This window comes from Sorex araneus, chromosome 3 (assembly GCF_027595985.1).
Source record: "Sorex araneus isolate mSorAra2 chromosome 3, mSorAra2.pri, whole genome shotgun sequence".
Classification (NCBI taxonomy): Eukaryota; Metazoa; Chordata; class Mammalia; order Eulipotyphla; family Soricidae; genus Sorex; species Sorex araneus.
In genome coordinates, this window is record NC_073304.1 from 229,817,043 (window position 1) to 229,834,068 (window position 17,026).

The 17,026-nt window shown below is 43.5% G+C and overlaps 1 protein-coding gene across 4 annotated transcripts in view; it reads right to left on the reverse strand.

The window, feature by feature from the left end:
* The window catches only part of ABCA5 (ATP binding cassette subfamily A member 5), a 98,652-nt gene that overhangs the window by 53,072 nt on the left and 28,554 nt on the right, over positions 1–17,026 (reverse strand). For all 4 annotated transcript variants that reach the window (XM_055133603.1, XM_055133604.1, XM_055133605.1 and 1 more), the window contains 7 exons: positions 14,958–15,105; positions 14,152–14,320; positions 12,502–12,560; positions 5,893–6,003; positions 4,896–5,071; positions 3,924–4,043; positions 1,649–1,787 (listed from right to left, as the gene is read on the reverse strand). In XM_055133603.1, coding sequence (XP_054989578.1) covers positions 1,649–1,787; positions 3,924–4,043; positions 4,896–5,071; positions 5,893–6,003; positions 12,502–12,560; positions 14,152–14,320; positions 14,958–15,105 — 922 coding nt within the window. The remainder of the gene's footprint in view (positions 1–1,648; positions 1,788–3,923; positions 4,044–4,895; positions 5,072–5,892; positions 6,004–12,501; positions 12,561–14,151; positions 14,321–14,957; positions 15,106–17,026) is intronic.

Sequence of the window (17,026 nt, forward strand, 5' to 3'; positions counted from 1 at the left end):
ATATCACTGTCATGAGCCCGTTGCTCATCGATTTGCTCGAGCGGGCACCAGTAACGTCTCCATTGTGAGACCTGTTGTGACTGTTTTTGGCATATAGAATATGCCACGGGGAGCTTGCCAGGCTCTGCCTTGTGGGCGGGATACTCTTGGTAGCTTGCCGGGCTCTCCGAGAGGGGCGGAGGAATCAAACCCGGGTCAGCTGTGTGCAAGGCAAACACCCTACCCGCTGTGCTATCACTCCAGCCTCATCCCAATATATATATTTAAAATAATTTCATATATACAGAAAGTGCAAGAGCACAGTTTAGTAGCGAGTGACCCCAAGAGAGTAAGCAGGCATCCCTCTACACACGCCTGCGTGCGGGGACCCCTGGGGTGCTTCCCTTCCTGGGGATGAGAAGAGCCCAGAGCTGGCGGTGTCAGTTTGCTGACCTGTCACTGGGGCTGCGCAGGGCTGGACTTAGGGGTTAAGCAGGAAGAGGCTCTAGCCCAGCCCCCGGCCAGCCTGGCTGCCCCAAAGTGAGCCACAAAAGGTGACCCTTAGAACACCAAAAACAAGGGCGTTGACCCCTGGGCATTGAAACAGCAGCGGCAACCACAAATAAAAGTGGTGGAAAAAATTTTTTATTTTGTTTTAAAACAGTAACAAGTCTCACAATGGAGACGTTACTGGTGCCCGCTCGAGCAAATCGATGAACAACAGGAAGACAGTGACAGTGACAGACAGTGCTTTGTTCAAAACTGCACAAAACATTGTGAACATAGGAGAACAGAGACTGTTTTCTTAGACAGGCAAGTTTGTAAGGGTGACCTCTGACTCTGTATCTGAAAGTCTGGACTTTAGGGGGACTTCTCACTACTCCCAGAAGAGGGGATAAACTCGACAAGTTAAACAAGGTTGTCCTGAACACCTGGCTTTCCTCTGGGATTCTCGTACATGCTTGCAGCAGGAGCCCCCCCCCCAGAAGACCAGCACCCATAACAACCTTTGGCCATTTGGCAGCAATAGGGCACAAGTGGGTTTCACTATTAGACTACGCTTTGTACATGCTCTGGGTTCCGTGGGGAGAGGATGCAGAGGCCCTGCTTCCCCACAGTTCATGGCCAAGAGCCTTCCCCTAGGTGGACTTAACTCTCCCAGGTCCTATGAGTGGAACTGTACACACACACACACACACACACACACACACATTTTGCAATCCTTTCCAACTTAAAACCATTATTTTAGGAGCCGGAGCGATAGCACAGCAGCGTTTGCCTTGCACGCGGCCAACCCAGGTTCGATCTCCGGCATCCCATATGGTTATATGGTCCCCCAAGCACTGCCAGGAGTAATTCCTGAGTGCAAAGTCAGGAGTAACCCCTGAGCATCACTGGGTGTGACCCAAAAAGCAAAGAAAATAAAAACCATTATTTTACAAAGACCCCACATAAATCCGGAGAGTCTGTGGAACTCTACACACACATACACACACATACACACATACTTTGCAATCCTTTCCAACTTAAAGCCATTTTCTTACAAGGACCCCACGGAGCCATTCAGCATTCCAAGATTCCTGCATCTCTATGTACCATCTCCTATTTGGTCCCGTGGCCTTATCCTCCCAAAATTAAAGTAAAAGTTAAAAAAAAAAAAAAATCTCACCAGCAAGAATGTCAGCTTCATCCATGAAATGAGTACTAAACACGGTCACCCGATTTGCTTTTCTGTATTTTAGAAGATTCCAGACAATATGCCGAGAACAGGGGTCCATTCCAGCCGTTGGTTCATCTAGCAAGAGTATCTGGGAGGACAGGGGTGAGAAAACCAAGAAACACATGGGAAAACTCAAACCCAGGATATGCATAGGAAAGCTAAAGCATACCAAATTTATGTGGACACGGAAAAGTTACGTTTTCAAATTTTTATTTCCAACCAGAATTATTAAATCTGAATTCTTCACTCATATGCTTAAAGTGAGCATAACTTTACAATTATTGGCTTGATGGGGCTGGAGCGATAACACAGCGGGTAGGGCGTTTGCCTTGCACACGACCAACCCGGGTTTGATTCCCAGCATCCCATACGGTTCCCCGAGCACCGCCAGGGGTAATTCCTGAGTGCAGAGCCAGGAGTGACCCCTGTGCATCACCAGGTGTGACCCAAAAAAAAAAAAAAAACACAAATACAATTATCGGCTTGGAAGGGGAGTAGCTTTCTTGGTTAGGTTTTAGAGGACTCAGAGAGACTCCGCAGTGAATCCCAGAAGTCAGCAGCTGACCAGAGAACTCTCCAGACCTCGTGCTGAGCTAATTTCAGTGGGACACCTCCGATGGTGCGGTTGTCCCCTCCTCACCCACCCCAGATGAACCCCCGCAGGGACTAAGACTCCAGCAAGAGCGGGAACGGGCTGTCCCCCTCCTGTCTGCTCACCCCCTGGGGTCCCAGCTGTCATGCTCACGGAACTGCCTCCAGGGGATGTGGCAAGAGTTTGACCCAGAGACCCACAGATGAACCTCAAAATGGATTAGCTCCCTAGAGAGATGTCTCCGAACCCCAATCATTGACAATTTTAGAATTCCAGGAGTGTGCAGCCGCTTTCATGGCCGCAGGACTTCTCATGATATTCCTAATAAGCAATAGAAAATAAAGCATCTAGCATTAGCCTGCGGCAGGCAGGCTTGAGTGGTGGTGGGAAAATTTGAAATAATAGGGGTGGGAAGGTGTAATGGTGGTGGGATTGCTGTTGAACTATTGAACGCAATCAATTAATATGGACAACCTTATGAAAATAAAATTCAAAAATAAAAACAATAAAAATAAACTAGTAAATAAATAAATAATATATAGTAAAAATTCCAAAAAGTTTTAGAGGACTCATATCCTTAATATAAAATATGCAACTCAAAGCAACAATAAATTAACCTTAACCTTTAGTACATTATTTTCATCTGAACTACTAGCTTGTGGGTACAATTATTGTCTGAGAAATCTTAAAACAACAATAAATAAATCCAACACATTTAGTCCAGTATTTTCATCTAAACTACTAGTTTGTGGACACAGTCATTGTCTGAGCAATCTGGTCTTATTAGTTCAAGAGAAGCAATTTTTTTAAAGAGTACTTTTAATTTTAAAGACGTGATATTAGGAGTCGGAAGAGAAATTAATATAAAGATCAGAAAAACCCAGTCATTCCCAAGCTAAAGAAGAGATAGGGTAGGACGGTGGGAAGAAGGGTTCGCTTGCTGTAAGCCTTCACTCCGAAGCTTCCAGCACAGGGCAAAGTCTGTTATCTGCTGGCCCGCTGACTACAGGAGATAGAACAAATACAAAATAGGGCCATCCAATAGAAAATCACCACACCAGTAAAAAAAATTTTTTTTTAATAATTATATTTCAGGAGTAGTAATTATTATGATAAATATTATTCTTCATATTTTTCTCTATATTTGTAATAATTATTTGAAATATAACTACTATTGAAATTTAACATTTTTTTTTTGGCCATATTCTCCCGAGGTTTGGGGCAGGGGTGAGGCGGGTGGGTGTGGAGACATACCCAGCCGTGCTCAGGGTTTACTTCTGGCTCTGAACTTGAGTCACTCCTAGTGGTGCTCAGGGGACCGTATGAGATGCCAGAGATCAAACCTGGGTTGGATGTGTGCAAGGCAGGCACCCTACCCACTGTGCTATCTCTCTGGTCCACCTCCATTACCGTCCCCAAGGTTATTTTTGCTTTTTAAGAGACAAAACACTCCATACAAAACAAAAGTTAATCCTTTTCATTTTCCTTGATGGGGTAACTATTATCATAAATGTTATCTTTCCAGATTCATTTGAAAATCTCATTACAGCAAAATGGATAGCAGTCGTGTTTTACGTGTATATACATATACAACTTGAAATTATCACATCTGAAACACTAATATTTATTTACCTTTGGATTCCCAAGAACAGCAATTCCTAAAGACAGTTTTCTTTTCTGACCACCACTTAATTTTTTGGCTTGATTATCTTTGATAGCTTGCATGTCTAAATCCAGTAAAACCTTTTGCACCTGTAAGAGTCAAGTTGAACACTGTTATCTTTTAAATCATACATTTATATAATTATCAAATATAAAATGGGCCCATTTTAATATAACTTTAAGAAAACTTTTTTAGTACACAACTTAATTTTGCTTTAATTTTGACATAAATTTATATATAATTTTGAAATAACATGCGACCTCTCCCAAGGGAACAGTGCTATGGGTATGTGCATGTATGTGTGTGTATGTGCATGTGTGTGTGTGTTCGTGTGTGTGTATATGTGTCTGTATGTGCTCATGTGTATGTGCAGATGTGTTTGTGTATGTGTGTGCGTGTATTTGTACCAAAAGGAGGGTGAAGAGGGGAATAAATAAGAAAGGAAAGGAAGAAAGAAAAAGAAAGCCTCCTATTGAGAGGCTATAAGCATGCACTGTCGCACTGTCACACTGTAGTCCCATTGTTCATTGATTTGCTCGAGTGGGCACCAGTAACGTCTCCATGGTGAGACTTGTTGTTACTGTTTTTGGTATATCAAATACGCCACGGGTAGTTTGCCAGGCTCTGCCGTGTGGGCGGGACACTCTCGGTAGCTTGCCGGGCTCTCTGAGAGGGACAGAGGAATCGAACCCAGGTTGGCTGAGTTCAAGGCAACCGCCCTACCCGCTGTGCTATCGCTCCAGTGACAGTGCTATAAGCATCCCCCCCTCAAAAAATAAGGACTACCTTATATGTTCCATCACCTTTGTCTTGGTAATAACATGGTTTATTAACTTGGAGCCGGCTTTCTATTTGGACTTCCACGCCTATTTTTACTCAGCAAGTTATTAACAAAAGATTATTTATTTACAGGGAATAATGACATTTAGTGAATGACATACTTCTTGTATTACATTATTAGCTGGTATTCCTTTGATTGAAGCCAAAATAGATAAATTTTCTTCTACCGTCAGAACGTCAAAATGGATATCTAACTGCGGACAAATGCCAATCATTTTTCTTGCTTCAAACATTTCATCTATTTCTGAGACTCTATGTCCATATATAGATGCAAACCCTAAAAGCAAAATATATGTTTAAATTTACGTTAAGTGTTAAAAGCAAATATGCTTTAATATAGACTAGTAACTTAGCTATTTTATATGGAACAGACGTACGGTAAGAGCAAATATAAATCTGAAGCCACAAGACTAACACATCTTCATTTCCATACTACAGGTGACTGTCTTCTGCTATCCTGCATCTCATGTTTGGGTGTCATATTACATAATGGGGAAAAAAGAACTGAAACTTAACACTAAACACAATTATCTGTTGGTCTGTTAGACATACTTCTATTCCAGCAACAATTTTCCTTCGTCTCCAGTTATTACGCAATAGTGGAGAGTATAAAGAAATAAAAATTTTCCTCCAAACTGGGTTGTGTGGGCTTGAGAAATTCACTTAATCTGAGCGCCAGCCTTTTCTCCTCTATAACCTCCCTTGTAACTTTCATGGCAAGTCCTAACAACAGCCCAAATTCTTTCATGGGTTTTATTAGCATCAAAGAGCAACACAAACGGGAACGGGCATAAAATCTAATTTTAAAGCCACACTTAAGAGATGGAAATACAATACATGAAAATGTGGTTCTTTCCGAAAATAGATGCCAAATAAAAATAGGTGCCAAACTCAGGATTTTTAATTAAACAAGAAGTCATTGTATCCTCAACTAAAAAAAACAATTAAGGGAAAAAAAACACCTATTTCAACACCAGTTAGTCACAATCATTAATAAAAATTAATCAGTTCATATGTCAAGAATAAAAATTACATCAGGTCACCCTGGTCAATAACATAATAAAATAAGGTATTGTTTTAAGTCAAAACAGCTCTCACCATCAGAAGGTGGACACAATCCACAAAGAATATTCATCAATGTACTCTTTCCTGTTCCACTGTGGCCAAGTAACGCAGTTATCTGACCCTCATAGATGTCAAATGACAAACCTGGTTCAAGAAAGGAAACTCAAATGTAATTCTTATTTTTACTGAACTATAGAAGATAAGTCATCAAATGAGAGCAATCTGAAATTTCACCATCATCATTATTATCATCATTATCCCGTTGATCACAGAATTTCTCAAGCGGTCTCAGTAACGTCTCCATTTGTCCTAGCCCTGAGATTTTAGAAGCCTCTCTTTACTCGTCCTTCCCAACGATGTGGCATTGGAGGCTCTTTCAGGGTCAGGGGAATGAGACCCATCATTGTTACTGGTTTTGGCATATGAATACACCATGGGGAGTTTGCGAGGCTCTCCCATGTGAATAGAAACTCTTGATATCTTGCCAGGTTCTCCCAGAGGGAGAAGTGGGCTATAAGATGCCGTGCGGCCGCTAAAATTACGCCACTAAATTCAGAGAGATGCAAAGTTACCAGCACACTCAAGAGCATACTGGATTATACAGTACAGTATAACAATAGTTCTGTTCTGGTCAGTGGAATGGCCACATGAAATGGAACAACAAGAATGCTTATAAAATAGTGATATTTTTGGTTACACAAACACATCATGGGGATCTTCAAGGCTATTAGAACAAATAAAAAAAAATGTTTCCAGGCAAGTTAAAAATTAGTTTCAGGCAAGTTAAAAATACTGACAGCACTTCTGTATGAAAATCGTTACACCGTGAATAGATGATAACGATAGGACATAAGAAAATCCTATGTGTGTATGTGTATATAGTGGCAAGAAACCAGAAATTAACTAGTAACATGTGACTGGTTCAGTAAAAACAAACAAACAAGCAAATAAACAAACAAAAACACCTGAAATGTTCAACATCAAAAGAAGAAAAACAGAATGGAGAAATGTCACTGGTTAGAGGCACTACTGATGGCTAACAGGAGAAAGGGATCTGAAAACCCAACTTCCAATCACTGTAGTCCTGATTTGATTCAGTAATGAGAAGGGCAATAGCCCCAAGCTGGAAGAAGAAAAAATGAATCCTCCTTTCATCCAGAGCACCAAATCAACTCTACCCTGCTCAAATCATCTCTACTCTGCTCAAAAGCAACACGCAACACTCATTCAAAAGCAACCAGGCAGGAGAAAGCAACATAAAACCATAAACATCAGAAAGACCGGAAATACAGATCTTTAGGAAAAATGCTGGCAGCCGGTAACAAAGAGTTAAGTCAAACTGTGCTATCATTTCACAAGAGGATGTTGACCAAGGACTAAAAACTATATACAAGAATAAAATGGGAAAATAAAAACTAGAAATGAGGAGTGGGAAAGATTTCAAAGAGTTTAACAACAAATGGGCACCACCTAAAAGGAAGCTTAGTGAATAACATACCAGAGAAAAATGTGTAAATTAAAGCAAATGAAGGTATGTAATTAAAAATTCAGAGAAGAGAGCACTGCCAGGGGTAATTCCTGAGTGCGGAGCCAGGAGTGACCCCTGTGCATCGCCGGGTGTGACCCAAAAAGAAAATAAAAAAATCAAAGAAGAGAATAAAAGTCAACAAAATAAAAATGAGAGAGTACAAAGGTTCAGGCATTTGCCTTGCAAGGTCCCCTGAGCATTGCTGGGAGTGAGCCCCAAACACTGCCAGGTGAGATCCAAAACCTACAGAGAGAAAAAGTCGCAACATGTATAAAAAAGAACTTGAGAAAATAACAGAATGAGTACTGGGGGGGGAAATGGGGAAATTCTAAGACAGAAGAAAACAATTATCAAGACAGATCTGTGCTTTAAGAATCACTATACAGGGGCTGGAGCAATAGCACAGCGGGTAGGGCATTTGCCTTGCACATGGCCGACCCGGGTTCGATTCCCAGCATCCCATAGGGCCCCCTGAGCACCGCCAGGAGTAATTCCTGAGTGCAGAGCCAGGAGTAACCCCTGTGCATCGCTGGGTGTGATCCAAAAAGCAAAAAAAAAAGAATCACTATACAACTGACACATATAAAAATAAACCAACAGAACACTAAGGCATGTTGTAGTAAACTTCAGAAAGCCAAAAATTTATCTTTTAAAACAGGTTGAAACACCAGGAGAGGAAGAGGCACAATACTCTCAAATTTTAAAACAACTTCAATATCATTGCAAACTAGGACACCTCCAATTTTAAAAATCAAGTAGCAATAAAAATTGATATAAAACAGAATTTCAAAAAAGCACTGTTACAATTATAAAGATAAAAGTCAGGAGAAACATATATAAATACTCACAAGAGAGAAATAATGATGCCACACTTTTGCAGTCAGCACAATGGGAACAGGACAACACAGAACTATATTTTACAGTGTTAAGTGAAAGTGCCAAAGTAAAATGATATATCCAGAGAAATGTCCTTTAAAAAGGAACTGAGGGGCTGGAGCAATAGCACAGCGGGGAGGGCGTTTGCCTGGCACACAGCTGACACGGGATTGATTCCCAGCATCCCATAGGGTCCCCCTGAGCACCGTGAGGAGTAATTCCTGAATGCATGAGCCAGGAGTAACCCCTGTGCATCGCTGGGTGTGACCCAAAAAGGAAAAAATAGAATAAAATAAAATGGAAGTGAACATGTAAAATTTATAAACAAAACCGAGAGAATTATCAGGGGCAGACCAGCAGTAAAGGGGATGCTGAAACCTCCTGCTAAGGGCAAATTCTCCTAGACGGAAGACCAGAAATGGAAGCGGTTCATTTCTAGCTCCTCTGGACCTAACTCTTATGGAAAAAAGTCCTTGGTTTTATTTGTCCTTGTTCATGTCAGGAAAACAACTCAGTGACAACAGTCAATTATGTGTGGCCCCAAATACCCTGTACATGCTTCCATTGGCACTCTCTCTGATCAAAGCTCCTCACCATAATCTCCAACACTCAACCTTTCCTTCTCCTTCCTGAGTTATGGGTCCATCAAAGAACATGAGTCTTACCAAACTCCCTGCCCAAATGGCCCCATGGAAAGACCCAAGAAAGAGAAAAGATTCCCCAGGACTCGGCCCAGCAGGCCTCCCTGTGCGGACTCTGTGTCTCTCTGGCCAGGGGACTTTCTAATAAACTGTCATTTTGCTCTTCAAAATGCCCTTCTTTGCTAAGTGCTTTCTGCCAAACCACCGCTCAGGACAATCCCCCAAGTCTCTTCAGAAACACAGGACTTTGGCAGACATTTCTCTGGACTTAGTTACTAAAATACTAAAATACAGAAATCCAAAACTATGCTGCTGCTAGTGCGGCCTCCTGACTGCATATCTCTTCATTCTCAGCAATGGAAAACAAATTACCAAATGCTTTCTTTTCAGCAGATCGACTTTAGGGGGGAGAAACTCCAAATCAATAATAGTGAATTTGTTTTGTTTAAATATTGAATGTAATCAAAGTAAAGTGAAAGTAAAGTGAAATTTACCAGTCACACATGCGGGGTGGGGGGCTGGGGAGGTGGGGGGAAGGGGGGAGGTATATCGTGATTCTTGGTGGTGGAATATGTGCACTGGTAAAGGGATGGGTGTTTGAGCATTGTATAACTGAGACTTTAACCTGAACGCTTTGTAACTTTCCACATGGTGAATTAATAAAAGAATTAAAAAAAAAAAAAGAAACACAGGACTTGACAAAAATAAAAGAGGTGAAAAAACAAACGATAGGTGAACTGTCCTTAAATATATATATATCTCAATTACATCATCCCTGGTTTTAAAAAACAAAAATACATGTAAGAAAAAAATACATGAAAACAAAAACAGACTGGAACAAGGACCAAAGTAAGAGCCTGGCCTTTCGAATGCTGGGAGACTAGAAATGTGTTCACTTTAATAAGAACGCACAGTCGGCAAATCTACCGCCGCCTCTTCCAAAGGCACATCAAGATTTTTGCTGCCATGACCGGGGCCTTGAGTACCAGTCCAGGTTGCCTGGATGGATGGACACATCGCTACACCTTTCCCCAAAAAACTGGTGGGGCCCAGAGGGGCATAAGTGCTGTTAGAGCAAAGAGCAATGTGGCTAATTTCTTTAAAGGCTGATCCTTGTAAATAGGATTGAAATGCTCCCAACCTCTCTCTCTCTCTCTCTCTCTCTCTCTCTCTCTCTCTCTCTCTCTCTCTCCCCCCTTCCCTCTCCCCCTCTCTCTCCCTCCTCCTCTCTCTCTCCTCCTCTCTCTCTCCCTCCCTCCTCTCTCTCTCTCTCCCTCCTCCTCTCTCTCTCTCCCTCCTCCTCTCTCTCTCTCCCTCCCCTCTCTCTCTCTCTCTCTCCCTCCTCCTCTCTGTTTTGGGGCCACACCTGACAGTGCTCAGACTCTGTGCTCAAGGATCACTTCCAGGCGGAGGTCAGGGGGCCATATGGGGTGCCGGGAATTGAACATGGTTCAGCTGCATGCAAGGCAAGCATGTGACCCTTCAGCCCTGCCCCAAATCTCCCAGGGGAAGAAGGAGAGAAGGAGGGGAAAAGGGAGCGGGATAGAGAAGGAAATTTGGGGGTTCCCAAGGTTATTTGCAAAGGTACAAATTTGATCCCCAGCACGAGGCGCCCTAAGCACCACCCGAAGAGGACCCTGAGTACTCAGCCAGGGGTGAGTCCCAGAGCACCTCCAGGTGTGGGCCCCGAACAAGGACCTGCTTCGCTTACGGAGGAGAGGAGCCCGCGGTTAGAGTACTAACAGGTGTTCGTGTGCAGTGGCTTCCAAGAACCCCCTAAACTCTTCCTCCTTGGGGCTGGAGCGGTAGCACAGCGGGGAGGGCGTTTCCCTGGCATGCAGCCGACCTGGGTTCGATTCCCAGTATCCCATAGGGTCCCCTGAGCACCGCCAGGAGTAATTCCTGAGAGCAGAGCCAGGAGTGACCCCTGTGCGTTGCCAGGTGTGACCCAAAAGGCAAAAAAAAAAAAACCTCTTCACTCCTGAGGAAGGAAAGAGAACTGAACAAAAGCCACTGGTTTAGTGGCCTTTACTGAAGCATCATTTTATCCAAAGGAAAGCCTACGATGCTACTTTTTTCTCTTTTTTTTTCTTCAGTGAAGTAAAAGCAGTCTCTATTTGCAAGTCTTAAGGAAGGACAAGGAGAGAGAAGAGAGAGAAGGAGAGAGAGAGAGAGAGAGAAACAGAGAGAGACAGAGAGAGACTAAGGGAGGGAGGGAGAGAGAGAGGGAGGGAGGGAGGGAGGGAGAGAGAGAGAGAGAGAGAGAGAGAGAGAGAGAGAGAGAGAGAGAGAGAGAGAGAGTAAGGTGCTCCCAAGGGAATTTGGGCTTCTGCACAGCAGGGAGAGCCCCAGTGCATAGCCCAGTGTCACCCTATGAAGGTGCGAAAGTGCACAACTAAGAGAGGAGATGGGTGGGCGACACATGTGCTGGGGCACACGGGCAGCTGGCCACGACACATGGGCTCGAGCAACACACGGGCGCGGGCAGCTAAGCTGCCTGTAGTACTCGGGCTATCTGTGCACAGGCGTTCCTGACACAGCTCCCACTCGCTTTCATGTGTGTGTGATTCTGTTTCCTTTGGGGGGACTCACCGGACGGTGGGAAGTGGGGAGAGCAGGTGGGACAGGATAGATCTCAGGGGTGATCCCCACGCTCAGAAATAAGGCCTGACCAGTGCTAGGATGGTCCCCCAACACACACACACACACACACATACACACACACACACACACACACACTCAGAAATAAGGCCTGACCACTGCTAGGATGGGCCCCCAACACACACACACACACACACACACTAGGATGGGCCCCCAACACACACACACACACACACACACACACACTAGGATGGGCCCCCAACACACACACACACACACACACACACACACACAAACACACACATGGCCAGAGCAGTAGTACAGAGTGTAAGGCACTTGCCTTTGTGTACAACTAACCAGGGTTCAATCCCTGGCACCACATCCCTGGTGTCCCAAGCAAGCCCTGCCAGGAATAATCCTTGAGCACTGGAGTCTGGAGTAAGCCCTGAGCACTGGCGGATGCAGCCCAAAAAACAAAGCTGTGGATTTATAACAGGGAGAATGAAAAAGTGCATAATAAAAAAAATTCCCAATTGCTTCCAGGGCAACCAGCCTAGTGGGATGTAACTCGCGGTCAGTAAAGGCAGCAGAGGGATATTACCCTAGCTGCAGTCCTAAACTGCCAGTGTGTGAGACCCAACCAGACCACTCAGCGAAGCCACCAGGCTGACTCAAGAACTCCCCAGTCGAGAGAAGAGTCTTTAGCCAAAGTACAGCAGCAGCCTGAAATCCATTAAGCTTTAGGGTGGTGAAAGCATAAAGGATAGTACAGAAATGGACAAACAATTTCACATTAAAACGCTAGGGAAGGCAGAGCTAAGATCCCCAAAGAGAAACACAGAAATCGTTTACCATGGCTTTGCCATTATTAGCTTGACAGAGACTATTCACCACCACAAAAGATTAAATGTCAACAGTTTAAATTTCCCACAAACAACACAAATCGTTCTTCCACTGACACTTTAACCCCGACTAGATACGAGGAAGACTACTTACTTCTCAAAGCCTCCACGTTTTCACCTTTCTTTCTGTACGTCTTCTGAATGCCATTGATTCTGAAAAACACCGTTTTTTCCATTTGAACTACTTAATGGCAATCGTAAGTATCTGTTTGCACGTATAAAGTTTTTTTGGATCCCAGTGGTCGTATTTATTAGGAACACTATTATATTTGCTTCCCACTAAGACAACAGAGCAGAGTGCTGAAATGAACTGAAACTCGAAGAGAAAAACATAGCATTCCTTTCTCTGTTTCCGGCCTAGGATGGGGCTGGAGCGATAGCACATTGGGCGTTCGCCTTTCATGCAGCCGACCCGTGTTCGATTCCTCCGCCCCTCTCGGAGAGCCCGGCAAGCTACCGAGAGTATCGAGCCTGTGCAAGCTCCCCGTGGAGTATTGGATATGCCAAAAACAGTAACAATAAGTCTCTCAATGAGAGACGTTACTGGTGCCCGCTCGAACAAATCGATGAGCAATGGGGTGACAGTGACAGTGACAGGGTGGGGATTCAGCATGAGAGATTCCCCTTCCGTGCAGTGCCGGGAATCGAGTTCAGCCTCACGCGTGCATGCGGCCTGCACCCGGGTCTGCACGCTCAGCCTCTGAGCACTCAGTCCCGAGTCCCACTCAGGACTCCCCTTTCCTTCAGTGGGGCACGGCGGGGCCAGCAGGCCGAGGACACGCCCAGTGGGCTGTGCCAGGGAGGCAGAGATCTGCGGGTAGAGGGGTGCGAGGGAGGCAAGCCCAGGCCCTGCCACCTCAGGCCACACACAGCCCAAGACTCCTTCTCCTCCTTATAATGCATCATTCATTCGCTGTTGCTGTGGTTGCTGTTTTTAATAATATCTGCTCCCGAAAAGAAACAAAAGGACAATTGACAGATTTCTTTTCCTACTTTTCTTAAATGAATCAACTACGTTTTTGTTTGTTTGTTTGTTTGTTTGTTTGGGGGCCACATATGGCGATACTGTGGGGTCACTCCTGGCTCTGCACCCAGGAATTACTGCTGCTGGTGCTCGGGGAGACCGTATGGACACCCGGGGATTGAACCCGGGTCGGCCGTGTGCAAGGCAAGCGTCCCACGTGCTGTGCTATCTCTCCTGCCCCTCAATTACTTTTTACATCAGTTACAACTGCGAGAATAAAACGAAGTGATATTTCACACAGCAAACATTCAAACTACCTATAAACATGGGGAGATTCTCTCATCACATTACAAATACTTTATATAATGTTTTAAAAGAATTAATGGTTGTGTTGTCTATTTGAATTTTACCCTTGAGAGGGCAAACGTTGGCCACTTATTTCAGACTCTTGCTTTTAAGCATCTTTTAGCTTTTCTTTTTTTTTTTTTTGCTTTTTGGGTCACACCCGGCGATGCTCAGGGGTTACTCCTGGCTCTGAACTCAGGAATTACTCCTGGTGGTGCTCGGGGGACCATATGGGATGATGGGACTCGAACCTGGGTCGGCAGCGTGCAAGGCAAACACCCTACCCGCTGTGGCCCTACCCGCTGTGCTACTACTCCAGCCCCTTGCTTTTAAACATATGACCCTCTTGCTTTTAAATATTTTCAAAGACAATTCAAATGAGGCAAATGCCACCAGCAATTTTTATACCTACACTGTTCAAAGATTTAGCCATACCTTATTGCTTCTTTTCCGATAAATTCTGAAGAAATAGGTTCAACAATTTCACTGAAACTAATATTCCCATTAATATTGCCCTCTGATAACTCCTTATAATTTCTCTTGCTCTTGGACCAATACGATGGTTTCAGAAAATATAAAGATGATCTCCGTAAGCCAAACTCCCCTGAAAAATAAAAAATGCCGAGTTATCATAACAATTATTTCTTATAATCATTAACCTAGTTTTTAAATCATTGAGAGAGTACATAAAACATGGTAGCCTAGATGTGACGCTTAGGTACAAAGTACTAAATCAATATTGGGGGGGACGGGGTGTTAGCAAATAACTAGTTTACAAAGTTTTCAAGTTGCTGAGAACGCACACAGGAATATAGAGGCAAGTAAAATCATTTTATGAACTAAAGCAACTTACACTTAATGGGCCCATGTATACACCAAATGACTATAACTCAATGCAGATCATGAGTTATGTCACATAATACTAGTAATACAAATAGCTGTATAGAGGAAAAGTTTATATCCAGGGGCCAGAGAGGTAATATACAAAGGAAGGCATTTGTTTTGCATGTGGCAGTTTTGGTTCAATCCTCAGTGTCTCAGAAGGTCCCCTGAGCACCGCCAGGCCTCTCTCTGAGCACAGAGCCAGCGATATTCCCTGAGCACTGCCAGGCGAGGCTCCAACAAACCATGAATAGAATCAAGGATACTCAAGACACACAAAAAAAAATTTTTAAATCAAGTTGACACTATGTAGGTGAAACAAAATGTCTTTAGGTCAAATCTAATAACTACCTGCATACCTGGAATGACTTGATCAAGATAGACAGCCAATAGCACATAAAATATACTATTAAGTGTTAGCATAATCAGAGTAATAATTAGAGGGTATGGGCCGTCCGCCAAATTAGAAAATAAAGCGCCTTCATTAAAATCTTCTAAATGCATGACCTGAAAAATAGAAATCCCAACTTTAATGTGACAAAACTAGGTAAAAGCTAAGGCTACTTATTCAGCATAATCAGAACCACAGTAACCAACCTTGTCCCTCCCTTGAAGCGACTGAGCAGTCTACAAAATTATTTTAAATTCAAATTCACCAAAATATGGCTAGCAGAGTTAAGCCCTTCGGTTCCCATCAGGAAGTTTGTTTTGTTTTCCAGGAATCTCACACAGAGGCACCAGCAGGCTCACCCCGGCACTCTGGGAATTTGCCCTGGGTCCTTTCTGAATTTGATGATGCATCTTCCCAGTGTTTTCTCATTGGGGGATCCCAAACTGAGAGCCTATCAGGACCACCTCAGCTCACAAGTCAGCACCTGGGTTAGAACTCATAGCTTTCTTTGCACTTGCCAGACAATCACTCTGCCGTCTTCCAGGGCCCTGGAACATGTGTCTGAAATGCTGTGCTTTTGAAAACTAGCGCTGGGGGCTGGAGCAATAGCACAGCGGGGAGGGCGTTTGCCTTGCACGCGGCCGACCCGGGTTCGATTCCCAGCATCCCATATGGTCCCCTGAGCACCGCCAGGGGTGATTCCTGAGTGCAGAGCCAGGAGTAACCCCGGTGCATCACCGGGGGTGACCCAAAAAGAAAAAAAAAAAAAAAGAAAGAAAACTAGCGCTGACTGTGACTATGGCGTAAAATGAAAATAAACGATGGTGCTAAAATTAGCTGCCGGAAACCAAGGGGTTATGGTTTGCACAGGAATCCAACGAAGTCTTAGAGGAAAAGACTCTGGTGGGCATCTTTTCAGGCCTGAGAGAGAGAAGTCCCTCTGGCAGACAGGATTTTTGAAATATTCATAGCAGAACCCAGTGCTAGAGCAGGAGGAAGTATACGAGAGGTGGGGGCCTTAATTAGGCCCGGCCCTTTCATTAGGTGAAGGAGCTGTAATTACATCCAGTACTGCCTTTCAAAATGACGATGAACGCAAGAGTGACATCTTCAGTCCCTCCGATTCACAACAAAACTCTTTATGTTGACGTCTGCACTTGCAAGTGAAAGGTACAGGTTCTCAAAAATGCAACACACAGCCCTTAGGTCTTAAGAAACTAAAATTAACTCCGTATTCATGAAGAATCTCTTCTGCTTCACCAATCAGAACATTCTGTCCAATGTTACGGATATGTCCAAGATATGGATAATCTTGAACTATTGAACTATGTTTTTCTTTATATAGCACCCATGTTTATGTTCTATTACATGAATCAGTTTTTTCTAAGAATTTTCCTCTTTAGCTGAGTGCTTTTGTGATGAACCACGAAAGCCAAAATGGAACACCTAGGGGCTGGAGTGACAGCACAGCGGGTAGGGCGTTTGCCTTGCACGAGGCCGGCCTGGGTTCGATTCCCAGCATCCCACGTGGTCTCCCGAGCACCACCAGGAGTGCAGAAACAGGAGTTAACCCCTGTGCATCTCCGGGTGTGACCCAAAAACCAAAAAAATAAAAATAAAAATAAAAAACAAAATGAAACACCTAAATAAGGCAATTCCATGAATCCTAGACCAATGAAAACAACAGGATTTATTTATTTCAAAACTAATGTCATGGAAAAGTCGCTCTGTTTCACACACAATTTTTTTTTGCCAAGTACACCTCTAAGAAAATTTCAGAATGGGCAGTAAAATTTCAGAATTGCCATAGAGCAATCTAGAATACCTGAAGCTTAAAAAGATGATTTCTAACAAAGTTTCCGATATGAAACAGAGTGAAGCAAAAAAATAAAACACTTATAAGCAGATCATAAAAATGAATAACTTACAAAGTGGGGAAATATAAACAAAATCAATATAAAATTAACTCATATTCAAATATCAGTTCATTCTGAGGTTGAAATATTTATTTCATCGCAAGCAAAGATATTATTGGTA